We start from the raw sequence: 27,932 nt of genomic DNA, 5'->3' as shown, positions 1-27,932 counted from the left end.
AGGGTCAGCTCTTCTGAGGAGCACAGCCACCAAGCCTTGTTGTGCCCCAGCTCTCTGCTGGGTCTTCTTTGGCAGGGTGGCAATTGTGTTCTCAGCGTTGTTTCAGATAACACATTGCTGTTAGAAACCCAGCAATAAAGTCTCTGTGGGATGCTGGCTGTGGGAGTTCAGACCTGTCCACTTGTGAAAAAGCGAATTCCTTGAAAGCATCTACCAGCATGTTAATATGGGGCAGTGATTTTGAGACGCTTCTTGTATATTCAGCACTGGTTGAGCACATTGCTTTTTGTAGCTGTGATTATTATAATGTTACTTTTATTTAAAGCCTCATTAAAGAAAGTATCTTTTCAAAGTATTTTACATTCTAAGCTTTCCTACTGAGTAAGCTTATGTATTTCAAAATTAGGCCACTGTGGTTGCCCCACCAGTGTTATCTCACTGGTTTCTAAAGAGGATTCAGAGAAAATAAATGAAAAATGTAACCATATTTCTGTCTGTGGATGTGTATGGTGCAAATAGCTACCAAGCTTGTTTACTCATTTGCAAGGTCTTTTCTTCATAATGCCTTTCTTTGTCCCACCCTCCACCACCTCCCTGGGCAGCCTGTTCCAGTGCCTGACCGCTCTTTTGGAGAAGTTTTCCTAATATCCAACCTAAACCTCCCCTGGTGGAACTTGAGGCCATAAAAGAATCTGCAAAGAACAGATGAAGTAGGCTAGAAACACAGGTTCTCTTTCCACCCAAATGCTGTCTAGAGATAGTGACAATCAAAGTTAGATAAAATTTATGCACTCCACCAAGGGAAACACTTTTGCTTTTTAATAGGTGTTTGATATTAGTTTATTTTTGGTGTTCCAAGCCAGAAACATTTAACTAGATATGAAAAGCAGGCAGGAGAAAGAAAAGCAACAAATTGTACAACAGCTATTTAATCTTCTTATGGTCATGTAAGTATAAGCTTGACATTAAAGCCTTGTTACTTTTAATTCCACACTACACCTCTCTCAATGACATTTACTTCATTCATCAGCATGGGCCATAGAATTCGAAGCTCTGCTCTACAGTACTTTAAGTCTTGCTGGTCCACGTGCTCTAAATATTGAAGAGAGCATTCATGTATGTTCCACACAGCCTTAACTGGTGAGTCCTGAAGAAGCAGCAAACAGAAAACTCTACAGCACTTCAGTGCAAATTGCTCTTGATCGATATTTTTCAGAGGAACATCAGCATGCTGAAAATCAAGAACAGTTTTCACAGCTTTATAGTATGACTTTGATGAGCGGACCTTGCCTCCCTACTCACATTCTGTGGTGCAGATGTGCCCCACATCATCCAAGTGTTGAAGTTCATTTGTCAAAGCTGAAGTGGGACAGACAGGGGTCCCAGTGTCACCAAAAAGGACCTTCTGCTTACTAAGTCTTGGCTTCTAGACCATAACAACATCCAGCAGCTGTCCGTTTCCTCATATACAAGAGAGCTTCACAAAGAGCTTATCAAGGCTGAAATTTGGGAAGGGCCCAGCATGATGCAAAAGAATGAAGCTGCTAGTTGTATTTCTTGGGGGAAAAAAAATTGGACTGTAATTCACTTGGATAGCAACTGGACTCTGAACACACCAACAGCTTCTGCAAGCTTTCCCCTGCCTCTCCAGGGGTTTGACTGCTTGTGCACAGAGTCAGCTCTGATACAGCATGGCTGTACAACTTTGGATCAGACTGCTGCAAAAAACAGCAAAGCTTGCAGGAGTGACATGAGAAATTATGGGAAGCCTCATTGGGGGCCACAACCCACATGCCCCCCACACCCAGCACAGGAACTGCTTCAGGATCAGAAGGGTGCCTGCACGCAGCTTTATGCTGTTTCATCTGACCCATAGACCAACTTCTCATCTCAGCCTCAGCTTGCTTTGTCACTGTGGGCTGGTTGTTACCTGGTTGGTGATCACCTCTCTGTGTCTCACCCTGATCACTGTCACCAGACCTGCTCTGCTCACCTTGCTTTGGTCTTGTAGAACTGTACCCTTGCTGATGAGGGCACCTGCCCTGCCTGTCTTGCTGCTCCCCACTGCTCCTGATGCAGAGCTGGGGAGGTAAAATGTTAGGTGTAGCTCTGGCTGTGTCTATGGGAATATAGGGAAGTATCTGGGCAGGAAGACCCTCTTACAAGTGGAAAAAAAACTCCAAACAGAAGCGAGACATATTCCATTTTGTAACAAACTGCATAGATATGCCAGAAACTTAAATCCCTCCCCTTAATCCTGGCATCCATCTTAACTTACCTTAATAATTTTGTTAATGCCCGAGTCGTTATGATAATAGCCATATCTTAAGAGTTTCATAATATCTGGCATCAGCTCCTAAAAACCAAGCACAGCACAAAGTGGAGTGTTAGCATGTGACATGAGCAGTTCACTCCTTGAGCACTGGGAGTTTGTGTTTTTCAGATCATGTCAATTAGAAACAGAGAAGCCTCCAGCTTCAGGCTGTGGAGGAAGATCCTATAAAAGCAACGTGCATCTGGGAAATGCTTTCTGCATTTGTAAATGTGCTCAGATACAATTCTAACATGCAGGACTGCATGTGTCTGAGGGATACAGAAGGGTTGCTGAAACTTGCCTTTCCACTCCCCCATCCCTCTCAGCTTGTAACTTCTCCCTGCTGTCCTTACCAGTGTATTTTGAACAGCATCCCTAGCAGAAGCTGAGCTCTAAATAAAGGTAGCCCTGTAATCCCACTGGCTGGGCACAGTTACACAAAGATATTAAGTACTTGTTTGCAGGTATTCGCAGCATCATGTGAAAGTGGAAAGCCAAGGATTTCAAATGTGCCAGTTTTTCTCTTCTCAATATCTCTCTCACAGGCATCAAACAGCTTCTGTAATGTAAAGAGAACATCTGATCAGTAAACTCCGGGATCCCTAATTGGCTGAAATACTTCTTTAATACCTGGGAAATAAACATTTCTGTGAGCTGTTTGCATGTTGAAGGCCATTCTTCAGTATCCATGTGCTAATAAATGCTTCACCTCACCCTTGCCCTTCAAATTCTACCATTTTGGTACTTTCCTTTAAACACTCTGAGGATCAGAGATCATCCGTCAGACTGGGATCTCCCATACCGTACCTAAAGTATCAACCATAAGGAAACTGGATCATGTTTTCCTTAACATGGGTGAGATACGGGACTGGGATTTGAACGTGTTCTTCTGAAAGGCAGGAGGAAAGAAGTCTCTGTCACTTTTCTCTCTATAGCATTACACAGGCCCTGCTTGACTGGAACAACAGAGCTTGTAGTCTCGTTAGTGCCCGATCTTGGCTGATACAGAAGTACTAAATGCTCAAAGCCTGGTATACTGGCTATAGTATATCGACTTGATAAGATTCGGATTGATAAAGTGGACATGAACAAACCTTAATTATGTTGCTGGCCTTTGGATAGGACAAACGGGCTGAGCTGCTCCAGCATTTTCCCCATTCGTGTAGCTTAAGCATCCTATACATATCCAGCACAGCAGACAAGCGGAAAGGGTCATTCAAGTTCTCTGACTGCTTGTGCATGCTCAGTGCTTTAGACAAGAGCTTTTCATTTCTAGAATGAGGAAGGTATGAAAAAAGTTAGCTAAGATAAGACAAAACGGTGGATTAATGTAACTATTTTACAGAATAAATGCCATATTTTCTACAGCTTATTTCCTAGCTGTACCATACTAGAGAACAAGCAGCTTTCGTGTGGGAAATACTGCTTTACCAGTTCATTTTTGCATGGTCAGAGTAGAATATGATCAAAGAGCAGTATTTATGTCATTGTCAGCTGATTCCTTTTATTAACATATTCACCCTGGGAACATCTCCTTTCCAGGACAAAGCGAACTATCGTCCAGCAATCAGAATCCAAAGTCTGGGGAGAGGATGCCTAGGCTGTCTTCCCAAATAAAACAGAGAAAAAAAAAAAAAAAAAAAGAAAAAAAGAGTCTGTAAGGGGAACTGGGGGAAACAAGAAGTATCTGGCTATCTGGCTCTTCAGTGTAAGAGCACACACTGCATCAGGAATGTGAACAAATACCTTACCGTGCCTCTAGATCTCTGATCCTCTCTTGGAGCTTCTCATATTTTTCTTTCTCTGGAACCTCTTTTTGGATGATGCTTCCAGAAGATGCACTGCAACAAGTTCATTTTGTGAGATGTGTTTCTTTGTAATAGGATACTGGTATAATGGTAGACTTGTCCCCACTGAATCCCCCAGATTCCAATAAAAATGCTGTCAGGTGGGGAGGTGTAGAGCACCCACAAAAGGCATCACATAACCAGCTAAATAACCTCCCCAGAAGCTCCCACCTAGGACGTAGAGCAAGGACAGAGCTACCTTGAGTAGAAGAAAGGGAAGTGGGGTTACAAGGATCAGAGGTGACACAAGATGACAGCAATGGGCTTGAGAAAAACACGGGTATTCTCCTCTGGTTGGAATCTCATCACTTCTACAGTTTTCTTCTTTAACTTCAAAACATTATCATCAAACATCCCAAGCCTGTCAGAGTTTTTCTGTTTTCTTGGATTTGTTTCTCTACAGATGTCTGGGTAATTTCAATCAACTTTTCCTCCAGTGGATGAGTCTAAAGAGTCAAAGAATGCTCTTTTGAAAGAATAAACCCAGGTCAGGTAGTGGCAGCAAGAAGACTTGCCTAGGTATTTGGTCTGTGGCACACTCACACCATGAAAGTGAGAGATATATATATATATATATATTTATCATTTACTGGAGTTTTTTAGAAGTTATATTTATTTTTGTGTTGTAGATCTCATACAGTTCTAATATAAAGGAGACCTCTTCTCCCATGTTTCTTTCCACTCCCTTCACAGTAAACTATACCATCTCATATTAGTATTTTGATCTTGTGGATTATCCCATCAAGCCTATGAGCTGCCAATTAAATTACCTTCATCACTGCACGCAGAAATATTGTTTCTGGAGTCTAAATTTGGAGGTGCTAAATGCAGTATGTTTTCTGGAGAAAAATGACTGTCTCTAGGTGAAAGGACAATACAGGGATGAGCAAATTCAGAAACACCCAGTGTTAACTCCTGAGAGCTCCCGTGTTTCTGGTTGTGGGGAGGGTCAGAGCTGCTTGCCTCCTGCCTCATACAAAGGTCAGATGCAGCAATCTACCTAAAGATGTGAGAAGCTATCAATGTTAATCAAACAGACCTGAGAACAAATGAAGAATGGGGATCTGAATGCGGGAGGTGTAATCTGAATCTACATGGATTTGCTACAGCTTTCTTCAATTAGGCAAACTAACTCAGAGACAATAACTAAACTTGGCCATTATTTGAGTCTATGTCCACAGTCTGGGAACCTTTGCCTGACATCAACTTAAGTCTCAAACTTTGAGATACTCCTGAAGAAATCTCCTAGGTTTCAGAATATGTGAATGTTTCTCCTACTTACTGTCCTCACTATCAGGCTATACAGAACTGCACATCAGAAAGCCTCTCATGGCCCTAAAGATACTCCAACCATATTCAGAAACTTCAGAATACCACAAGTTGTCCTCACTGAAATCCAACAGGAAAGCCTCTTCTGCACAAAGCTGTGCAGTGTTCAGGAATGGTTTGGAAATCCAGCTACACCAATTGAAGTTATTCCCTCCTGGCCATAGTTATTGAGGATTCACATTTTATACTCCAAATATCACTCATTTACTATTTCTTTTTTTTTTTTTTTCTTCCTGAATAACAGCATCCCTCTTTCTTTCCACCATTCCAGCACCAATGTCTTCCATCAGTGTGTTCTTAGCCCACGAGGGCAACTTTCACCCAAAATTCCCCTGTCTGACTCTGCATATCTACTCAAAGTGTTTTCAGCATTGCCTTCACCACCTCCCGATCCTTTGGGGTGCATGCCTTTACCTTTGGGGATCTTCTTAATGCAGACATTACCTATTCAGCAGGGTAATTATATGAAATCTAAAGCTTATGTTACAACATGATGATTTCCTTTTACGTGTCATGGCAACGTACTCTGCACTCCAAGACAAAGTTGCCTTGGAGCTTATGCCTGGCCATGCAAATAGAGTCAAATAGAAGAAAGTTCGATGTGCCTCGGAGAACAGAGCTCTGACAACCAAAGTTAGAATATAATAGAATATAATAGAATAGTAAAAGTCACAACAACATTATGATTTTCTCTTCGTATAAATTCTTAATACATATAATCACAGTATCTGCAGGACTTCCAGAGAAATTGTAGTTGAGTCTCAAAATAATCCCTGAAAGACCTGTTCGCACCGCATATCAGTCCATCGAGGAAGAATGAAATGGTAAAACACAATGCAGTCAGCACAACTTTGCAACATGGATCAAGCCCTGTTACATGGCTGAAAACACATCTGGAGTAGCAATGCCATCTGCAACTCTGCCTTCTCTACACCCCTTATCTGCAACTTGTGACTAAGACCGTGCTGCCACTCAGCACAGTTTTTTCTTGTTTGCTTGTTTGTTGCTTGCTCAGTTTTCTTGCTTGCCTGTTTGCTTGCAGGGTTAATCACGTGTCTGCTCTGGCCCACACGCACCACAGCAGGGCCGTCCTAGGGCTGCACGAGGCCAGACATGAGCTGGGTTGTATTTTTATTGGCAGTGTTGCCAGCCTCAGCAAGTTAGGTAGTCTCAGGGAAGGCGACAGTCAAAAATAATCTGCTTTTGTCTCTGGAAAGAGCCCTTGAGTTTCCTTTGCAGCCACAGAGGTACCTACTGTTCTAACAGCCCTTGCCATAAAGGTTGGGAGCACAAAGGACAGTGGTGAAACTGCAGGAGTCCATCATTTCAGAGCAGAAGAATGAGTATTTAAAAGATAATTTCTGGTCACCAGACTCACCTAAATTCTTTTCCCAGCTGCTCCAGATCAGGTTTTAACGTCTCCCTCTCTGAAGTGTTGCTTCCACAGATTGATATTTGCTGTGGGATATTAAATGTTTCTCTTCTGAAAAAAAAAAAAAAAAAAAAAAAAAAAAAAAAAAAAAAAAAAGAGGGAATTCTGAAAATGAAGAATAAAAAAGATGACATACTCTGAAGATGCACCTTCTAAAAGGCAGTCAGCCCCACGAGCAGGTACTCCATGGCATCACCCATGCTGGTGAATAGATCAGAGCCAGGGTACAGGCTCCAGGGCACACGATGGTTCAGCACACCTCTGGATGCAGTTCAGTTTTGGCAGTTTCTAACTTTTTCTGTGCTCTGTTTTGTAATGAAAATCCCAAACATCAGCTAACTGTAGTTAACAGTTTCAAGCTCAGGTGCTCCTGCAGCTCAGGTACAGGTAGAGTACACAGCAAGCTCCCTCCCACAGCAAGACAGCATCAGGGAGAGCCTATGCACCAGTTTTTGCAAATCCATGTCTGCATGACTGCTGCAAGGAGCTGTTGTGCCCCTCTCTCCCATGACTTCCCCATTCCTCTCTTGCTGAAATGGATTTCGGTTTACTGGAATCAGCTAGATCACCCGATCTCCAGACTTTAACTGAGGACACCTGTTTTTCATTGAGTTCAAAAGTTCAGTATAAAATGTGCATTTAAATCAATCTTTCCCCTCACAACAAAGGACAGGGAGCATGGACACAGTCTGCACGGACAGGATGCTCCTGAGATCTTAGTTCTGTTAGGCTGCTCATAAGATTCTTTCCAATTTCTTTTTCTCTCACATCCGTATAATGTCTGCCTTAGCCTTTGGAGCTGGATGCTATTGCAGGACTAACTGGCCCTGTGATTGCACAGGGAAGTTCCACCCGACATGAAGTAGAAAATCAAGCTCTTACTGAAATATTTCATGGCCAGGAAGTGTTTGCAGATCTTTTTTTTGCAAGCCCCCAGGTCTCTTAGAGTTAAACATGGTAAGTTTACCCAGGGACAACCCCAGTGCAACGTACCTGACGTCTTCTGAAGTTGCCACTCTAGCATCAGCATCTGTCCACTCTCCTTCAGGCATCTCATGTTGGCTGTAGCTGTTACACGTAAATCCATCCATGCACTTACAGCAGGAGGAAATGTTTGTCCGAATGAGCAGCAGCACAAGGGACTGAGCTGCTGTGTGTACAGGAGGCTACCGCAAGAATCAGGCACTTGGTTTCGCAATGAGCTTCAGCTCCCCCTTTTTACTGGAAATAGCAGTTGTTCTTGTAATTGCAGTCACTCTTATCTCTCCCCAGCCAATCAGGACAGGGATGGACTGGCTTCTTGCTGCTGCCAGAGCAGTATCACTTTCATTCCAGTTGTATTCCTCTGTAACTCTAGATCTGTGCTCCTCTGTGCTGCTGTCAGCTATGGCCAGCAGTTCACTCTTTGTTGTTTCTATAGATTTTGGCACGTCCTACAGTGGGTACTGTTTTTCCCTTGCTTCAGGCACAGACCAAATCCGCCAGGTGTTCTGGGGAACGGAGCATGGGCACAATTCCTTGAAGACGCCCACCTGCATCCTGTTCAACGAGAATCAGGACTTCGCAAAATTTGGCTATGATGCTGTGATGAAGTACAAGAGCTTGCCAGCCAGCGAAGCTCACAAGTGGTACTTCTTCCAGAACTTCAAGATGAGCCTGTACAACAGGGTATGTAGAATGCTCACGGGAGTCAAGGCTGTTTGTTTATTGGAGGGATGTGGGCTAAAGGAAGTGGTGAAGGGAGCTGAGCAATCTGTCTGGTGAGGATCGGAGAAGTCAAAGAGCACTTTGTCAAATGAAAGAAGAAATGAGATACATTCTTCACAAGCTAAAGGCAGTATGGGCTCCTCATTTGTGTGATATTCATTGTCTTCTGCAGGGAACAATAGAAGTGTCCTATGATTCAAAGTTTGGCAGCTTCTAGGTCCTTCCATGTTACGCACTTCTGCTGGCCTCTCTCTCCCTCCCTTGAAGGGATATGCTGAAGCCAATATATGGGTGTCCAGCTGTCATTTCTCTCAGAAGGCTCTGTGGTTGCTCAGAATTGTTCACAGCATTTCTGGGTTGATTTGTTCAGCCAAACATAGAATCACAGAATGGTTTGGGTTGGAAGGGAGCTTTAAGACCGTCCAGTTCCAACCCCCCTGCTATAGGCAGGGACACCTCCCTTTAGACCAGGCTGTTCAAAGTCCCATCCAGCCTGGCCTTAAATGTTTCCAGGGAGGGGGGCATCCACAACCTTGCTGGGCAACCTGTGCCTGTGTCTCATCACCTTCACAATAATATAATGCTACTCTAGAGCTTCCTTGTCCGTGCTCCAGGGCCCCACAGGTCTTTCACCTCTTCCTGCTTTTTGCCTGTTGAAGTTTTTGCTTTCTAAGGGCCACTGCCTACCTTCACTGGTTCTTTTTGGATCTGTGTTTTTTATTTTACTGTGGATATCCTCTACACTGGTGTTTCTCCACTGTGAGAGTTTGCAGGAGGTCTTTCTGTGTGTGCTTGTTAGTGTGGAATAACCCTGAGCACAGGGTGAGCCCCAGATAGAAGTCTCATCTGCTCTCTGAATTTCCCAGTGCTAAGCAATGAGCTCTGACTGGATTTGGAAGGAGATGGGAGGCATCTGTGAAGACTTCCCCCTGCAGGAAAGGTGTGAATGATGTGGTCTGCTGCAGTGTTGTTACCTGTGGAGTGATGGGCTCCTAGCCACGTTTAGGGCAGAAGGGCTTCAGAGAGATTTTAGTTCACCCCTACCCTCACCCCCAGTCCCCCTCCCCCCCAAAAAATGAACAACCCAACAACAAGAAAGGGAAACAACACTTTCCAGACACCTAACCCAGTTAGCTATTTCTGAATCTCCACAAAAAGCGTCCATGGAGGACATATCCTATTCTGTTAACCAAGTCAGGAACAGTGACAGGAAATGAGTTTACAAGCAAAAATAAACAGAGATTCCCTTTCTCCGCAGTGGCTGCACCTCCGGAACAGATTCCACCTCACAGTTCTTTCTTATTTTAGCTGGGCAGCCTCCTCACCTGCCTACGTATGGCTGTAAAAGATCCCAGGTTGATGGATTTGGTGATCTCGTTTATGATCCTTGTGCTGTAGGGCCAACTTTGATCACTGCCGAAGCGGAACAGAGAAACACATGTGAAAGCTGGCTCCCAAAATGTCTTTGGATGCAGGCAAATATTTCCACTTCTTCTAGACAGAACCTGCAACCAGGAACTGATGGAGGGAGTTTAGAGCAGCCATCTGCCTCAGGATTCGGGTACACCCATGCAGACACACAGGGCCAAAAACCAAGCTATTATATTGTAGAGAAAGTGAATGAGAACAGATGGATATTTGTATGCACATTTTTCCTGTGTATACTTTTTTAACTGCACACACAGAAAGACATGAGCAACCTGAAGGCTCTATGCACATGCTTGGGAAATGTGGTATCGTGTCACACAGAAAGAATAATTCTCCCCACCACTGTTCAGGTTGGCCTACAGGGTCTTTATACAACCTGGTATTTTGCCTATTGAAATGTTACACAGTTTGATGGCAGACCTGTGTCAGTTAGATTTCTGTTAGCCACATAGTGAAGTCATTTTGGGGAATCTACTGAGATATGGAGACGGGACGTTGTTCTGTAACACACTCTGTGCATTGTTCATGTACAGGGGACAGGACAGTTCCCAAGGCTGCCATATGCAGCGACATTTTAACTGTTTTCTCTCAATTGTAGAAAGTCACTTCTGACATGAGGCTGGAAGCAAGCAATGGAAAGACCCTTCCTGCCCTGTTGGTCTTCGCTGAAAGCCTGCGCTACATGGAGCAACATGCCCTGAACACTATCCAGGAAGCCTCTTCCAATACCGTTTGTGACCTTGAGGAAATCACTTGGGTTATTACTGTCCCAGCCATATGGAGCACAGCTGCCAGGCAGTTCATGCGGCTGGCAGCAAAAGAGGTAAAAGCAGTAGTTAACCCACTTCTCACGTTCTCTTCTGAGATTTCTTTAATCATTAAGGAAGAGGAGTTTCTCATTACTTAGACAGTCTGTATTTTGAGTTTTTGTGTATCAGAAAGGTAACTCTCCCATGATGTGTATGTAGGAAAATGTCCCAAGCTGGCAGTAACAACAGCTTTGCCCTTTCCCCTGTGGCTGTGCAGAACTGAGCCCACAGAAATCAGAAGTGCAAGAACCATTACCTCAGGGTGGGTGAGAGCAGTTTCACTAGCAGATGGTGTCCGTGCAGCAGTGATCTTGCCACCTTTCCTGAATTGATACTTCTCTTGTGATTTCAGGCAGGACTTATCTCTGACATGATTTCTGAGAAGCTGATTATTGCCCTGGAATCAGAGGCTGCATCACTCTGGTGTAAACAGCTTCCACAGGAAGGGTTTCTTGCAGAGAGCAGTGACAAGAGAAAGTTTGAAGACTCCCCTGGGATCCAGTATGTTGTCGTTGACTGTGGAGGTAATAATGTTCTCCCTTCTCAATGAGTACAAATTTGCTGGGTGCAGAGCATGGATGCTTTGCAGTGCTGAACGCAGGGGGACTACAGTGCAGTCCCAGAGTGTGGGCTCCACTTCCATGCTTGTCACGGGAATTTTTATTTTTATTTCTCACTTAATGAAGTCTTGTGGAGGAGCAGAAAAACGGGAGGAGAGGATGGGTCTTCTAAAGGCTGGATCTTCTGTAATTTAGAGAGAAGATCTGACTTCATTCATGTGTGTGCATGCGTTTGTGTAGGTGGCACAGTGGACATCACAGTACACGAGATCCAAGAAAACCGTTGCCTGAAAGAGTTACACAAGGCGTCTGGAGGTGGATGGGGAGGCAACAGAGTGGATGAAAACTTCAGTATATTCCTCAGGGAGGTGTTTGATGACGGCGTATGGGATGAATACGTGAAGAGCTACCCTATCGAATGGCAACGGATGATGTACGACTTCAGCTTCCAGAAATGCTCTGCTGACGGGGAGGCAGTCTACTTGCATTGCTATTACAATTTGACCAAACTTGCAGAAAGAAAGAAGGGCATCTCCCGCTTCTTCGAAAAAACAACAGGGGCTGTGTGGTGTGATGGGATGATCATGATTACATACGAGAAAATGAAAAGCTTTTTTGAATATAGCATCCAAAAAATTATTGCTGCTTTGAGAGAAATCCTTGCCAAGCCTGAGATGGCCAAGGTCCAGTACATTTTGCTTGTGGGAGGCTTCGCATCCAGCGTCATGCTGAGACATGAGGTCAGGCAGGCTTTTAGTAAGAAATATCATATCTTTTGTCCACTAGAGGCCCAGATTGCCATTGCAAAAGGGGCTGTTTTATTTGGAATCAATCCAAAAATTATTACTTCAAGAATCAGTGCTCGGACATATGGCCTATGTGTAAGTAGGGACTTTGATGCAGCTATCCATGACATTCGTAAACGAAGAGTCTCAAAAGCGGATGGCCGTGTCTATTGCAAAGATCTCTTCTGGAAATTGGTGGGAACTGGGGAGTCAGTGAGTATAAATGAAGCTGCCCAATATATTTTCACACCAATAGAACCAGATCAGACAAGTGCATTGTTTGCTTTTTATTCCACAGAAAAGCAGGATGCACAGTACGTAGATGAGGAAGGGCTGGAACTGCTTGGTTCATGCACAGTACCAATGCCAGACACAAAGTTAGGGAGGAAACGCAAACTGGTTCTGCGTATTAAGTTTGGGCTTACTGAATTTAAAGCCACTGCTACTGACATTACTTCCAAACAAAGTCGGACAATTACAATAGACTTTTTATCAGTGTAAATACTTGAGTCTTAGAGCAGCACGGCTTAAGTGGGAGGTGCCAGCTGCCACAATGGAAAGGCAAATGGACCATGAAGTCCTTCATCTGTCCTTCTTCTCACACAAGTAAAACAGTTTGCAATTCTGATTCCCTGGTTCCTTGCATTTTGCTGTACTACCAGTAGAATCACCTGCACCTTGTCAGTACGTGATACAATGCTTCTCGACTGGTGCCTAACTCCTACAAGTACCAGCCCATATCTGTTTCTTTTAGCCTTCAGCCACATCGTATAATTATCATCATAGAACCACCATAGAATGTCTTGAGTTGGAAAGGACTCCAAGGGTCATCAAGTTCCAAGCCTCCTGCCATAGGCAGGGCCACCAACCTCCAGATCTGGCACTAGATCAGGTTGCCCAGGGCCCCATCCAACCTGTCCTTGAACGCCTTCAGGGACAGAACTTCTCTGGGCAGCCTGTTCCAGCAGCTCATCACGCTGTCTGTAAAGAACTTCCCCCTGACATCCAATCTAAATCTTCTCTCCTTAAACTTAAAACCATTTATCCTTGTCCTATCACTGTCTACCCTTGTAAAAAGTTGATTCCTCTCCTGTTTATAATCCCCTTCTGAACACTGGAAGGCTGCAACGAGGTCTCCATGCAGCCTTCTTTTCTCTAGGCTGAGCAAGCTCATCTCCCTTAGCCTGTCTTTGTAGTGGAGGTGCTCCATCCCTCTCATCATCTTTGTGGCCTCCTCTGGACCGTCTCCAACAATTTCACATCTTTCCTGTACTGGGGGCCCCAGACCTGGACTCTGTGCTCCAAATGGGGCCTTACAAGGGCGGAGTAGAGAGGAACAATCACCTCCCTGTCCCTCTGGCAACCCCTATTCTGATTATAATCGTAACATGATTATAATATGATCATAACATCATGTAGTAGACTGGGAGTTAAAAAATTACTGTCAATTTTTCTGGGTACTTGGTTCTCAGAAGAGAAGAACTACATACCCCAGAAGACTTTCACTGTTCTGTTTCTGTTGTCTGTTTAGAGAGAATGATAGAACTGCTCGCAAGTCATAAGATTGCCTTCTTTTACTGCTTATCTCTGTGGTGTGTGCTCCCTAGCCATCTTGCCTTCAGCATTAGAGTAAGCCCTTTGGTTTTGGACACTCTCCAGGAATCTTAGAAGCGATCACGGACTGGCCTGAAGGTGAAAAGTTTGAAATATCATCAGAAGAGATACCACATGCCAAGGAGGCCCCACCATACAATGAATTATCAGAAAATGAAAAGAAATCTGCCCTGTTCACAAAAGGATCATGTCATACTGTGAGGAAGCATTGCAGATGGAAAGCTACTGTGTGGAGCCCCACACAACAAGTTGCAGAGGCCACTGAAGGAAAAGGAGAATCAAGCCAATTTGCAGAGGTAAAGGCTGTCCAACTGGCCTTAGATGTAGCTCAGTGGGAGAGGTGGCCAATGCTTCATATTTATACTGACTCACGGATGGTGGCAAATGCCTTACAGGGGTGGTTACAGCAGTGGGAACAAAACAACTGGCAAGGAAGGAATAAACCTATTTTGACTGCTGAAGTGTGGAAAGACACTGCTTCCCAAATAAAGAGTATGGCAGAAAAGGTGCATCATGTAGATGTTTGCATGCCCAAGAGTCGGGCTACTGAAGAACAACAAATTAACCACCAGGTAGATCGAGCTGCCAGAATTGAGGCGTCTCAAATAAAGTTGGACTGGCAACACAAAGGTGGATTATTTCTAGCTTGGTGGGCCCATGAGACCTTGGGCCATGAAGGAAGAGATGCAACATATAAGTGGGTTAGAGACCAAGGGATGGGCTTAACTATGGACACTATTGCACAGGTTGTTCGTGACTGTGACATATGTACCACAGTTAAACAAGCCAAGAGAATGAAACCTCTCTAGGGGGAAGGGTGATGGCAAAAGTATAAATATGGGAGGTGTGGCAGGTTGATTATATCACCTTGCCATGATCTCGCAATGATAAGCGTTATGTGCTTACCATGGTGGAAGCTACCACTGGGTGGCTTGAAACGTGTAGTACCGCATGCTACCACCCAAAACACCATCATAGGTGTCAATAGAAACAATAGAAACAAGTCCTGTGGAAACGTGGCACTCCAGAAAGAATGGAATCAAATAATGGGACTCATTTCAGAAATTCCCTTGTAAATACTCGGGCCAAAGATCATGGCATTGAGTGGATTTATCACATTCCCTATCGTGCACCAGTTTCTGGTAAAATTGAGCGATACAATGGATTGTTAAAAACTACGATGAAAGCAGTGGGTGGGAAACATTTGGTGGAGCGTTGGGAAACATCTGGTTTGTCAATACCCGAGGATCTATCAATTGTGATGGTCCTCCCCCAGTTCAGCTCTCTACGTTCTGTAGAGGGAGATAAAGTCCCTGTGACATGTAAAGAGCATGCTGGGGAAAATGGCTTGGGTCTTTCCAGTTTCTGGAAAGGGCAAACCTCTCTGTGGGACTGTTTTTGCTCAGGAGCCTGAGTCCGTTTGGCAGGTGATGCAGAAAAATGGGGATGTTCAGTGTGTACCATAAGGGAATTTGATACTGAGGGAGTGCAGTCAGTAATTCCACGTGTATATATATGTGTGCGTGTGTTTATGTGCATGTGTTTAATGCTTGTTGGCTATTTTTTGTTTGTATATATTAAGCATGATGTAGAATAAGGGGTGGAATGTCATAATTTTATGATTTTTGGTTATCAGTATTCCACATCATAACATCATGTAGTGTACTGGGAGTTATAAAGAGTTAATGCTCCGATTCCGTGTACCTGTCCCAGAAGGGAAGAGCTACATCTGACAGAGGACAGTTCACTGTTCTGTTACTGTTTCCACTCAGAGGGAGAGATAAAAACCATTCAGATCATTCGACCTTCCCTTATTCTCTTCTGCTCGGCCCGACTAGACATCTCACTTCAGCATTAGAGTAAGGCCTTTGGATTTCAGACACTTCAATTTAATTGCTTTATTAGCTTCAATTCTAATCTGTTATATTATAGTGTGTTGTCTTACATTCTGATGCCTTAGTAAATTCGTTTATTTTCAAATCACTGCCTCTGTTTTGTTTTTAGGCCCATCTCCCTACCCTTTTTCCCCTTTCTCCCTTTTTCCCTTTCCTGGACCTTGGTCTATGGGTCCCCCCACCCCACTAGTCACGGAACCAGGCCGAACCAGCCCAAAAACCATTGGCAAGAGGGTGCTTGGCTCCAGTGAAGCCCTTGGAAGCAAGTAATACCTGAGTTTCTCGAGGAGCAGATGTGGTGGCCCAGCACGCAGTAGCAGGGCACGCTGACATAGATGGGGTGATGAGGTGGAGCTGGAGCAACCCGTGCCTTCTGCCCCACCGCCACACAGCTGTGAATTTGTAAGGACCTCAGTGCATTGCTCTCACCTCTACCAGGAAAGAGAAAAGGAAAACACAGGGTATGAGATGAAAGAGTCCAGAAATAGGCTACCTACGCTATCTTGTCCCTGCTCTAAGCGCTTCTACATTCACTCAGCGTTTCAAATTCCTCCCTCAGCAGAGCTGCGATGGGGCAGTGAGGCACTGGAGCAGGTTGCACAGTCAGATGGGGGATGCCCTGTCCCTGGAGGTCAGGCTAGAGGGGCTCTGAGCACCCTATCACTCTGTGGGTGGCCCTGCTCATTGCAGGGGAGTTGCACCAGACGGCTTTTGTAGGCTCCTTCCAACTCAATGATTCTTTGATAGTTCTATTACATGCCTTCAGGAGGTCTCTGTAAGGTAGCAGCCATCCCTTTCCATCCGCCCCAGGCACCGGGCTGGCCTTGCTCCCTATGCCCACTCTTTCCCTCCCCCACACCATCCCAAACAATGAGGCTTTGTCTCCACACGCATCCAGCAGCGGTGGTTCCTTAGGCCCCTAAGCCCTATTTTGTGTGCGTGCTCTGAGCTTAACCAGCACATTCCTGCCAGAGGTTAAGCCTGGGCACCATGTGGATAATCCGAGGTTTTTTGGCTTCCTTCTCCCAGTGACAGTCATGATAATGAGCCCATGTGTGTCAGCCGTTCTCCTGCCCCTCACCTCTTCCTCTCTTTCAAGCCTGTAGGCCTCAGGGACAGAACAGGATCATAGCTACAAAGCAGGAGAGTTAGGGTGGAAAGGTCCTGCTGCAAGCCCAGCATCCTGTACTGGTTCATCTGCTGCCTTAGAATGCCACAGCCCTTCAAGGTACCACAGCCTGGCTGTCCATGGGTGCTTTGTCATCACCATCAAAGTATATCATTCAGCCTTAATGGTGTCTGCCATCTGCCTGGTCCCAAGGCCAAAGTGTGAACCACAGCAGAGCAGAGGGCTGTGAGGAAAGAAGTGGCCATGACACGAGAGTAGGACTGGAGTGAGTTGCCAGAGCTGGAAAGGGCATCTTTAGAGAGCAGGAGCCAGAAGGGCTGGAAGCTGGGACGGCAGGGCACCAGGGTGCCCTGAGCACAGCAACATTCTTGAGGACAAAGCAGGAAAATCGAAGAAAGAGGCCAAGCACTGGATTAGGTAGGGGGTAGGAAGGGAAGAGAGTCAATCTTTTTCTTCCCCACTGAAAATCCCCTATTTTCCCTTCTCTCCTGGACATCAAGATCTTTGCTCCGGCCTCAGACTCCAGGCAGGAGTGCTATGCCTCCCTCCTCATGTGGTTAATTTCTTTCCTGATTAAAGGCGATTAGGCAGCCCTAAAGCCGACAGAAATGTGACCGATGGGAACAGAGACAAACAGTCCATTCATGATCTCTTAAATCCCCCAGGCAGTATTTAGAGAGCCCTGAAGAGAGACCTGGATCAGAACCATCCCATCACTGCCTCTGTGTTCTCCTCCCTTCCTCCACTATGTCCTTCTCTGAAGCGGAGGTGCAGAGCGCCCGTGGGGCCTGGGAAAAGATCTATGTGGATGCTGAAGACAACGGGACAGCAGTGCTGATCAGGTAAGGAAAGAGCCCATCTAACTGCTAGCCCAGGGGCTAGCAAGAAGGATGGAGCTGCCACCTTGAAGCACATCTCAATGTGTTTGACAGCCTCACAGGGAACATTTTGGTTTGCTGTGGATTGTGCAACTTCAAGGAGGAAACGGTGCAGAGGAGTGATCCATACAAAGAGAAGTAAGAGGGAGGGAGAAGGGGTCTGGTAAAGGAAGGAGAGACTGGAACAATTTCTTCACTCCTCCCTCCCAACCCCCAATAAAGAGTGATGTATTTATGATAAATAAAACAATGCATGGTATAAAATAGAACAGGAAATAACATGGACCCTATTTCCCTATTTTCCTTTACCTCTGAATGACTTTAATGATTATTTTTTTCAGTTCTATGCTCTCAATAGTTCTCTTTTGATTCTTTTTCAGCCTTTCCAGTCAGAGCTCACCTGTTTCATTGTACTGTACTCTCCTGTGGTCTTTCTTCCTTTAGTCTTCACCTTGTTTTCTTCTCCTCTTCCATAATAAACACATTTCTCCTATTCACCTTTCACATACCCCTCACTCAACAGGGGCTCAGATTACCTCCATACACACTGGTCACGCCAAATAGCCCTATTAGCACACTTCTACCATTGCCTCGTATGTCACATCTTGTACCCAGCTAAGCCTCAACAGATGTGCTCAACACTGCTCCTTCCCACTGCGGTCAATGCAACCTGAGGACAGTTAGCCTCAGAAACGCAACTAGAAATGCTGGTGGCATCCAGTCATTCGGCAGCCCAGGGTCATTGCTGTAGAAGGTTTTGCTCTAGTTTCCCTATAGGCCCAGCTCTGCCTTTGCAGGATTTCTGGGCACTCCAGTACAGGAGAGATGGAGCTACTGGAGAGAATCTAGCAAAGGACCATGAGGATGATGAAGGGGCTGGAGCATTGCTTCCTCAAGGACAGGCTGAAAGAGCTGGGGCTGTTCAGCCTGGAGAGGGCTCAGGGGAGACCTTATCAGTGTGTACAAGTACCTGAAGGGAGAGTGGTGCCTGGTGCCAGGACAAAGGTAGTGGACACAGATGGGAGCACAGACGTTCCTTCTGACCATCAGGCACTTCTGTGTCATGCTGGTGATGGGAGCACTGGCGTGGGCTGCTCAGAATTTGTAGGGTTTCCTCCTTGGAGATCTCCAAGAGCCTCTTGGACACGGCCCTGGGCACTCTGCTCTGGGCGCCCCGATGAGCAGCAGTTGGAGCAGATGGACCCAGGGATGCACAATCACCTCAACCATCCTTTGATTCCATGAAATGCAACAGGGAATTTACTATTGCTGTTTCAGGTGGACGCCTAGATTACTCAACAAAGTAAACTGATTTCTAAATGGTTTGATCAAGATAACTCTAGTTGACATACTGTAAAAAAAGTCAATTCCTTTATGAGTGGCACTGAACTATGTTGCCTTAGAATAAACAAAATAAGCATTGCAGAGAACTCAAACAATAATCTACTACTGGCAGAAAAATTCTCAGGGACAGATTCCGGGAAATGATTAACTAAGAAAAGTGACAGTTGGGTTTCTCCCTGAAAATAGATACTGAGACAAAAGCAGAACTATCTGCTGTCCAGAACATCCTTATGACTGTGCACTGTTGTATTTACCCTGCCCAAATGTGCTCCCATGTCCCTGTAGGTTGCACTGCCACCTGACTCTGAGATGTTCACTTCCAAAACAGCAGAATAAATGCAGGGCAGGGGAGGCTGACTTCCTTGAGCAGATAGCACAGCTTCAGCTGCTTTCTCAAGCAGATAACACAGTTCCCATGTTCTTCCTGGTATTAGGATGTAAAGTATCAGTTACACATCCTTATGAAAAAGTGAAACTGACGGGAGCCAAAATAAAGTTGGCCAAATTGCTGTGAGTAAACCTCCCAGCAGATAAGAGACTAGCAGCAGGGCCAGTAGGTTTTAAAACTGGGAGAGGAGGAAGGTACCCTGGGGAGGCACAAGGAGGGAGTCAGGCTGCTGTGAGTACAGGAATCATGCATGGATGGGAAGGGAACAGAAATGCATGGGAAAGACAGGGCTGTTCTGAAAAAAAAAAAAAAAAAAAAAAAGGGAAAAGGCCAGTAAATACATAAGACAAGGCCTGGAATGTGAATTCACATCTGCATTGATGCCTCAGTCTGAAAGTTAGGCCAAATGTCTTTTCTCAACAGGATGTTTACCGAGCACCCGGACACCAAGTCCTATTTCACACACTTCAAAGGCATGGACAGCGCCGAAGAGATGAAACAGTCGGATCAGATCAGAGGCCATGGCAAGAGGGTTTTCACTGCCATCAATGACCTGGTGCAACATCTGGACAACGTTGAGGCTTTTCTTGGGATACTGAACCCGCTCGGCCAGAAACATGCCACCCAGCTCAAGATTGACCCCAAAAATTTCAGGGTGAGCTATGAGTCATCTCCTCAGGGAATGTAGTTGAGATGGGATGGCATCTTTCCTTTGGAGGGGAAGAAGTGGGGAGAACAGGCTTTGTATGTGTAAATGTACATACAGTTCAGAGCACTGGTGGAGGAAGATGGTGGAAGATTGCAGGCATGTAGCTGTAGGTAAGAAGGCCACGCAGCAGGTGCTGTGCAGGCAGGTCAGCTCTGCTGGGAGCTACAGAGCTGCCCATGAGTTGTAGCAGGTTTACTCAGCACAACAGGATTCCCACACACTTGTCATTTAATAGCAAGACATAAAAAAGCAGCTTACACTGAAATTCAGTCCATAATGTCTATTTTTCTCTAGTAACAGGAACTGTCAGAGGGAAGTACTTCACAGAGACAGCAGTGAGGTGCTGGCGCAGGCTGCCCAGAGAGGCTGTAGATGCTCTGTCCCTGGAGGTGCTCAAGACCAGGTTGGATGGGGCCCTGGGCAGCCTGGTTTTAGTACCAGGTCTAGAGGTTGGTGGCCCTGCCTGTGGCAAGGGGCTTAGAACTTCTTGATCTTTGAAGTTGCTTCCAACCCAAGCCATTCTATGATTTTATGACTGCTGATCAACAACAACAAGGGCACTGCCATCACTGAAGCAACACGAATTATACATGCAGGACCAAATGGTTCACCCAAGTCCACCTGAAGTCACTACCAGAGTACGTATGTCTCTGTGTTATCTGCCCTACAATGCAGAAAGTGCAGAAAGAGGCACCTTCCATCAGAGGTCACTCAGGCACAAAGAGGGTGGTTTCCAAAGTAGCAGATCCAACTTCAATTGAACGAGAGACTAAATGAGGATTTCTGCCTAGAAAGAACCCTTACTGAGGATAAAGATGTATACAAAACAAGAAATGCAACACAGAAATTACTGCTTCACATGATACCACCTGTCTGGAAACTATCAAGACACGTAAATGCTCCTTGTTGCAGAGCACCAGGCAGTGAGTGAGCAGGATAGATGATCCCACAAGTCACCTATTACACAGGTATTCAGCACGGTGCTCCTCAACACTTGGGCAGTTCTACCACCAGGATTGTATTGGAGGGACTGAGTGAACCAGTCTTGTAAAGCAGTCTTTAAGTGGCTGTGCGTATGGGTGCAGCCAAAATTACATAGAAACAGGGTACATAAAAAACACAGAAGTGACTGCAATTTGGGATGGCTTCTATAATGCACCTAATTTTCCATAACTTATTTTCTAATTCTGCCTGCTATATACTGAATTCTGTTTTCCTTCTGTGTTCTCTAAAAATCTCAAAATATGTATTTCCCTAATATGGAGGAAAGTTCATACCATTTCTTCCCTTCTCCCTATTTAGATCATCTGCGACATTATCTTGCAACTGATGGAGGAGAAATTTGGTGGAGACTGCAAAGCCTCCTTTGAGAAGGTGACCAACGAGATCTGCACTCACCTGAACAACATCTACAAAGAAGCGGGTTGGTGAGGGCAGGTGACCTTCAGGCTCTTCAGACTTCTCACCAGCACTGATTTGCTGCTTTTGGGCCTCCAGCCACAGTTGGAGAATGAAAAAGTAAAAAAATAATTAAAAAAAAAAAGGCTTATGTAACATAGATGTTAATGTCAATAATTTCCTTAGAAGATTGAGTTTCCACGGTTAAATGAAAACCACAGATGCATCAAAGCCAGCATCCTGATGAGTTTCGCAGCTGCACTGCTCCAGGTGGGTTCTCTGGGGATGGGCTCTGAAAACCACATTTGAAGACCAAGATATAAAGCTTGCTGTTTCTGGAAGACTTGCTCCTTTCAGCAGCATCAGCCCAGAGAAGAACCAGCAGCCTCGACCTTGCCATCCTCATCAATTTTGAGAGGGAAACTGCTTTCGAGCATCTCCTGGGTCATGGACTTTGCAGAGGTCATTATTTAAGAGACAAAGGAGTTGGTTTGGTTTTGAACTACTGTGGTGGGAGAAGTGGGGGATGCTCTGGGCATGGGGAAGAGTAATATCTGAAGAAGACACAGGGAAAGCCCCATCCTGGACAAGGCAACAGTCCCCCAGCACAGGGAGAGGTGCCTTGGAGGAGCTTCCAGCACAGAGGATTCTGATACTGAACGTGGTCACCACTGGATTCCCCTGGGCAGGGGGGAATGTCTCCAGCACCTGGATTTTGCACTGCGACTCCCAGATTGCTCTGGCCATGCACCCAGGGGAGGGCAAACAGCACCAAGCTCCTGCACAGCTTCTCCTGACACTCCAGCAGTGACCAAGTCCAGAACTGTTTAATTGCTTTTCCTTAGACATGGTGAAATCATCAGCTGATAACTGCAAATAACCACAGGCCATTCTGCTTCACTGTAACGCAATAAACAAAAGGAAAGCTGGTGCGTTCTCTCATTCAGGCCCTGCTGGAGTGGCAGCTGGTACAGCGAGGGGCTGCTGGTGGTACAGGGCAGGGGTGGGGGGGTAAGGGAGTTACCAAGGAATAAAACATCTGTAGAAGGGAAATTCAGTCTTGTAGAGCCAAGAAAACACTTTCTGATTCCAACTGTTACCTCAGCAATGTAGAAAGAACACGTGTTACAGTTCAGTTTTGCTGAGCAAACGCAATCACAGAATGGTTTCAGTTGAAAGGGACCTTTAAGATCACCCAGTTCCAAACCCTTGCTATAGGCAGGGACACCTCCCTCTAGACCAGGTTGCTCAAATCCCCATCCAGCTTGGCCCTGACCTTCCACTGCTTCCCTTAAGGCCTGCAGCAGGGGCAGCTTTGGTGAAACTCAGGGAATAGAAAGAAACACAGGCAAATCAATACAGGGGACATCCTGCCTTAGAAGAGGGGGATGTCAGAGATTTTCTCCTTAATGTTTCTAAAGTTAATACTGAGAAAATTTGCTGTCAGATACTACTGATGCTTGGGTAACCTGATCTGCCACACCAGAGCACTTCCAGCCTGTACGGCAGAGTGGATTTGAGCCTGTCCATGGCACAGTTACAGCAGTCAGACTGCACACGGTCAGCACCTAACAAGCAATGGTTGCATAGCAGTGATTTTTTTCCCCTCGTGAGCCAGCAGCACCCCAGGCTGAACCACTCGATTCCTCAACAAACAGCAGAAATAGGAACATTCTGTGCTTGCCATCCCCATGTCAGTCTCCCTGCTGATGCCTCTCCCAGTACAACTGGGGAAGGCACTGGGGACCACTGTCACCTCAGCAACATGAGGCAGTGTCCACAGAGACAAAGCCACAGGAGAACTTCCTAATTGCCCACTAATGTTCCCTGTCTGCCTACACAGGAGAAAGAGGAGAGCAAGGGAGGGATGGGGAATGCCCACATTCCCCTCTTCCCCTGTATTTCCAGCTCCCACACAACAGTTTCCTGCTTTTGTGTGCTGGAGTGCAAAAATGAATCAAGAATTAGGGGAAAAAAAGGATCAAAACCAAAAATAAAGAACCATTCAAAACCAATGGAAAGTCCGACAAATGCTTTTTATAAGCTATTGCTTCCAGAGCAGCTCTAACCTGTCCTGCTTGCTGAACTAAGGACAGCCTGTAAATGAAGGTGGCCTGTGAAACATGGGGTGGAGCAGTGGGACAGACAGGCTGCACTGCCCCACCTGGGGCTGCACACTGCCATCACCTCTGGCCCAAGGCTCATTCTGCACTTACATTTGCTTTATGCTCACTGCAACTTCATCCACTACAGAACCCTCCCAGTTATGCAGTAATACACACGGTGCCATTTCCTGCCCTGCAGAAGCACCTTGCTGCAATACTGAAAGCTTGCCATATCCCTGGGGCAGAACTGGTACAAAACAGATGGGACCCAGGATATATTTAAAGACAAAGAGCCACCCTCCTCCCTTTTTATCTAAACACCACTACAGCTGTCAAAACTCTCAATTACATGATGCAGTAGTTCCCTTCCATAATCATTTTGATCTTCCAGACTATGGTAAGTCAACACCATCCCTCAAATGTCCAGCAGAATAGAGAAATAATGAAAAGCTCAGGGCTTCTCCCTCCAAGATACAAAGGTAGCTCAATTCTCACAGAAGGGTTTAAAACCACCATCTGCACAGGCACAGTTAACAAAGCAGTCTCACTGACAGATGTTCCACTGCATCAGAAGAGGGAACCATCAGTCACATTAACTCAGTTCTATTCCAAAACACACTTCAGTCCTCACTTCCAAGAGAAAGCACATTTCCATGTGCCAGTCAGAACAGGTGGTGACTTACCTTTGATCTGCCTAATGTTTGTGTGGCACTTGGATATTGTGAAGCTTCCCACCCCAGGAGATCCTATAAATGATGGAAGGCTCAGCTCTAAACACTCTAATTAAAAAAAAAATTAACAACAACAAAAAAAAGCATTTGTAAAACTGATGGCATATTATCCAGAACTTGGTAGTGAGGAGTGATATTTTTAATTGCAGTATGATTTTTTTCTTTCCTGTCTAAGCACAGCATCTCTGGCCTGTGTGGGGAGACAGGTCCTCAGTATTTCTGGAATGCTATTATTGCAGGAGTTGGCAATACACTCATCTGCAATTCTACTATACAAGATGCATTTAGAAATGACCTCACCTTTGTCACACTAGCAGTGAGAATTCCATTATAACGGTGTGATAACAGATTTTAGCAAGCGTTTATCAGAGGGATGAACACTGGTAACTCACATTTACCATGCAGCTGGGCAACACCAGATGTCACAAAACATTCCTAGGAAGGAAACTCACACTTAGATTTCAAGTGAGTGTAAAGATGTGGTAAGTAGGTAGCCATTGTTATTACACTGTTTCCACAGGAGCTTAAAAAGACACAAATATGCAGTGGTTGAGTATGAACCATGTTGGACACAAGTCCTCGCAGAGATGTAAAGGCCCTGCTCTAGCTTGATGCCACCAAAATGCTGCAGTCATCTACTGCTTGACAATTATCACCTATGTGTTCTGATCACAGTGAAAAAGATACTGAGGAGGAAATGCACACAGTGAATTTATAGCTGCGTTGTACAGCTATGATTAGCTGGCCTCCAGAGGCCCTTTGATTAGGGCATATATTGTTAGAACCAGCTAAAAATGCCAATATATCATGACAAGCATTGCTGCTGTTATGTACCTCAGTGGTGCCACCTCAAGGAGGATATATTAAATTCTAATTTCTTTCTTCTGAGTGAAGGTAGAAGCTACCTGAGTAACTGATTTGATTCACAGCCTAGTCCTTGAGGTAAAGAGAGTTTGTACCTGAATCACAGAATCATAGAATCAGCCAAGGTTGGAAAAGACCTTCAAGATCATCCAGTTCTACCATCCACCCATCACTAATATTTCCCCACTAAACCACATCCCTCAGTACAACACTGAAATATTCCTTGAACAGCAACAAGGATGGTGACCCCACCACCTCCCTGGGCAGCCCATTCCAGTGCCTGACCATCCTTTCAGAGACATTTTTCCTAACACCCAACTTGAATCTTCTCTGCTGCCAACCTGAGGCCACCCCCTCTGGTCCTACTCCTAGTTATGTGGGAGAAAAGGCCAACCCACCTCACCACACCTCCTTTCAGGTCACTGTAGAGAACTGTAAGGCTTCCTCTGAGCTCCTCTTCTCCAGACTAAACAATCCCAGTTCCCTCAGCTGCTCCTCATAAGACTTGTGCTCCAGACTCAATAAACGCTGCTTTTTGAAAATGAAGTCATCATGCAGTTAGTGGCTATGCCACGATCATTTTAATTCCACGGTTTTACCTCTAATGATCTTAGAATAGTCAGGATCATACAAAGAAAGACTGCTTCTGCTAGAGCATGAATCACCTTAAGAGACCAATATATTCTTGTTAAGTTATTGGACAGTGTGATTTCCTTTTTATTTTTTTTATTTTTGTTCTTAAGGTTTTGTTTGTTGCGCTGCTTGTGGCTGTTTTTTGTTTGTTTTAATACAATTAAAGATGTGCCATTTACACCCCACAAGAAAAAGCAGAAAGAGTCCTTATGGAAAAAAACAAATATATTGAACACATACCAATCAAATGGTACAGATACGGGACTGGCTTTGATTTCAAAATTTAAGTAGAAATAAAAAAAGATGTAATGCAACAGCTGTTCAATTTCCAAGTCTAAATAGGCACTGTAAAAAGACATTTCAGCTTTCTCCAGCACACATTCCTGTCTAACGCTCCCACTGTAATCAATTCCTAGGTTCCCAAACAACAACAACAACAAAAATATCACTGGGAACATAACTTCAGAATAAAAGTTAATATCCATCCACCCACCCTCTTACAAAAAAAAGCAAACAAAAAAAAAAATCCCAAGAAGTACAACCTTTCAATGCTGCTGTTTTGACTGGAGCAGAATTGGAGAATTTATAAAGGTTCAGAAGCACCCAAGGCAAGTAGTACAACGTAATTTGTTCATTAACTTGTATTGGAAAGGAGATTAAAAACATTGAGATCTGCCATCTTTGTACATAAAACTGTCGTCCTGAATAAGGAGGAATCTTTCAGAAAAGTTTTACAACTTGGTGGAAGTCCAGGACCCAGCTTTAGGCATAGTTAAATCAATGGGGTTTAATTCTGACTTAGTTTTAACCACTTTTATATACTGTACATCTACCCTAGTTGGATCAGTATCTCAAACTGCTCACTGGCGTCCCTTTGAACAACTGTAAACTAAACCATAGTATGCAACTCCATAGGAAGCTAGAAATTGGGTGAATATACAGCCAGTTATATCTCCCCTGCTTCACGCTCCTCTGAGCTCCTTGGGTCTTCTGATCGGCCATTAGCACTTTCATAAGAACGTTTCCTGTCTTTGAAATCCCGCGGCGATCTCTCCCTCGGGCTTCGATCTTTATCACGCGATGTTCTATCACGGTCTCTGGAACGCTCTTTGTCCCGGGAAGATCTCTCTTTGGAGGACCTGGAAGTGCAGTACATTTGAGAATTCTAGTTAGTCACCACTTCATACATCCCAAACAGCATTTTGATCTTCAAGTTTGCTCCTTGTTCCAGCCCAACGTTAGATTTGCATGAACAGAAACGCATGAGATGACAGCGGAGTTCATTGCACTCTCCTCCTTTCCCTCCTTTCAATTTCAAAATACAAATATTGACAGAGACAAAATTTCATACGCACTTACTACAGAGTTCAGAGGGTCAACATGCTGCATCTTTCCATTTTCAACCCTCACTGTCTCGTATTAGCACATTGTGCAATCATTTGTCACATTGCCTTTAGCTTGAGAAGGATTGTCTAGCATCTCTCACACATCCAGGCTACACATTTTTAAAAAAAATTACTGCGTTTAAAAATGAGAATTTAATTAAAAGAGGAGAAATTAACTTGTACTGATTCTGGAATTCGTCTGCTGTTGCATGACAAAGAAAAGAACACATCTGGAGCCTGTGCTCCAAGCTGCTGGGTGTTTGTTTCTAGAAGAATCATTCCTTGAGTGATTTTAGAACATCAGCATGGTGTTATCTACAGATATTTTTGCTGTAGTCGTAGGCATTTCCAAAACCTTTACAGAGAAGCCAGAAAAAGCTGTTCTGTTAAACATTCCACACAGCTTAGAATTAAATAAGCTGCCTGTATTGAAGACACTTGATTAGGTACAGGCCTCCCTTGCAGGGTGCACCTAAACCCATCACTGAAAAACATGTTTTCACTCCAAGATGCCTTGCAATTGTAAATAAATAAATCAAACTCACACTCTCACAGAACAATCTCAGTCACACACTACAAAGCTAGTCACTAATTCCTTAGTCAATGTATCTAGTACACTGGACAGTAAGCTGTGCTCTCTCTACACCA

General features: G+C 44.8%; 4 protein-coding genes across 8 annotated transcripts in view; 2 read left to right on the top strand and 2 right to left on the bottom strand.

The window, feature by feature from the left end:
• Positions 1-804: 804 nt before the first annotated feature.
• Positions 805-8,129, bottom strand: LOC122159003. 2 transcript variants are annotated; one of them, XM_042816139.1, is made up of 7 exons: positions 7,916-8,129; positions 6,869-6,973; positions 4,066-4,155; positions 3,409-3,586; positions 2,769-2,873; positions 2,279-2,356; positions 805-1,231 (listed from the first exon to the last, which is right to left on the bottom strand). In XM_042816139.1, exons 1-7 carry the CDS (start codon positions 8,011-8,013, stop codon positions 983-985), a joined length of 903 nt encoding a protein of 300 aa, XP_042672073.1. In that variant the 5' UTR covers positions 8,014-8,129; the 3' UTR covers positions 805-982. The 2 variants fall into 2 exon arrangements, with proteins under 2 accessions (XP_042672073.1, XP_042672074.1); XM_042816140.1 differs by having other exon boundaries at positions 805-1,147.
• Positions 8,130-8,209: 80 nt separating this feature from the next.
• LOC122159002 (heat shock 70 kDa protein 12B-like) lies at positions 8,210-12,839 on the top strand. Its single transcript, XM_042816138.1, has 4 exons — positions 8,210-8,590; positions 10,656-10,880; positions 11,219-11,390; positions 11,667-12,839. The coding sequence occupies exons 1-4, from the start codon at positions 8,210-8,212 to the stop codon at positions 12,710-12,712; spliced, it is 1,824 nt and encodes a 607-aa protein (XP_042672072.1). The 3' UTR covers positions 12,713-12,839.
• Positions 12,840-16,420: 3,581 nt separating this feature from the next.
• LOC122158848 (cytoglobin-1-like) lies at positions 16,421-22,493 on the top strand. Its single transcript, XM_042815872.1, has 3 exons — positions 16,421-17,691; positions 19,883-20,114; positions 21,471-22,493. The coding sequence occupies exons 1-3, from the start codon at positions 17,597-17,599 to the stop codon at positions 21,597-21,599; spliced, it is 456 nt and encodes a 151-aa protein (XP_042671806.1). The 5' UTR covers positions 16,421-17,596; the 3' UTR covers positions 21,600-22,493.
• Positions 22,494-26,106: 3,613 nt separating this feature from the next.
• Positions 26,107-27,932, bottom strand: part of LOC122158718 (putative RNA-binding protein Luc7-like 2) — a 30,026-nt gene continuing 28,200 nt past the window's right edge. For all 4 annotated transcript variants that reach the window (XM_042815639.1, XM_042815642.1, XM_042815641.1 and 1 more), the window contains one exon: positions 26,107-27,038. In XM_042815639.1, the coding sequence (XP_042671573.1) occupies positions 26,846-27,038 (193 nt within the window). In that variant the 3' untranslated portion in view covers positions 26,107-26,845. The remainder of the gene's footprint in view (positions 27,039-27,932) is intronic.

Source organism: Centrocercus urophasianus, unplaced genomic scaffold (genome assembly GCF_019232065.1).
Source record: "Centrocercus urophasianus isolate 14NV4802_14NV808 unplaced genomic scaffold, USGS_Curo_1.0 seq_15, whole genome shotgun sequence".
NCBI classification, from domain to species: Eukaryota; Metazoa; Chordata; class Aves; order Galliformes; family Phasianidae; genus Centrocercus; species Centrocercus urophasianus.
This window is presented reverse-complemented; position numbering and strand designations above follow the sequence as displayed.

What these genes read in the sequence shown, in the direction of transcription:
- LOC122159002 (XM_042816138.1), top strand. Translation starts at nt 8,210, where the DNA reads ATGGACTGGCTTCTTGCTGCTGCCAGAGCAGTATCACTTTCATTCCAG. An exon ending in TGCGGCTGGCAGCAAAAGAG is followed by an intron (nt 10,881 to 11,218) that starts GTAAAAGCAGTA and finishes TTGTGATTTCAG; the next exon opens with GCAGGACTTATCTCTGACAT. An exon ending in TGTTGTCGTTGACTGTGGAG is followed by an intron (nt 11,391 to 11,666) that starts GTAATAATGTTC and finishes GCGTTTGTGTAG; the next exon opens with GTGGCACAGTGGACATCACA.
- LOC122159003 (XM_042816139.1), bottom strand. Translation starts at nt 8,013, where the DNA reads ATGGATGGATTTACGTGTAACAGCTACAGCCAACATGAGATGCCTGAA. An exon ending in GCAACTTCAGAAGACGTCAG is followed by an intron (nt 6,974 to 7,915) that starts GTACGTTGCACT and finishes TTTTTTTTTCAG; the next exon opens with AAGAGAAACATTTAATATCC. An exon ending in GCATTAACAAAATTATTAAG is followed by an intron (nt 1,232 to 2,278) that starts GTAAGTTAAGAT and finishes CTTGATTTTCAG; the next exon opens with CATGCTGATGTTCCTCTGAA.
- LOC122158848 (XM_042815872.1), top strand. Translation starts at nt 17,597, where the DNA reads ATGTCCTTCTCTGAAGCGGAGGTGCAGAGCGCCCGTGGGGCCTGGGAA. An exon ending in GGGACAGCAGTGCTGATCAG is followed by an intron (nt 17,692 to 19,882) that starts GTAAGGAAAGAG and finishes TTTTCTCAACAG; the next exon opens with GATGTTTACCGAGCACCCGG. An exon ending in TTGACCCCAAAAATTTCAGG is followed by an intron (nt 20,115 to 21,470) that starts GTGAGCTATGAG and finishes CTCCCTATTTAG; the next exon opens with ATCATCTGCGACATTATCTT.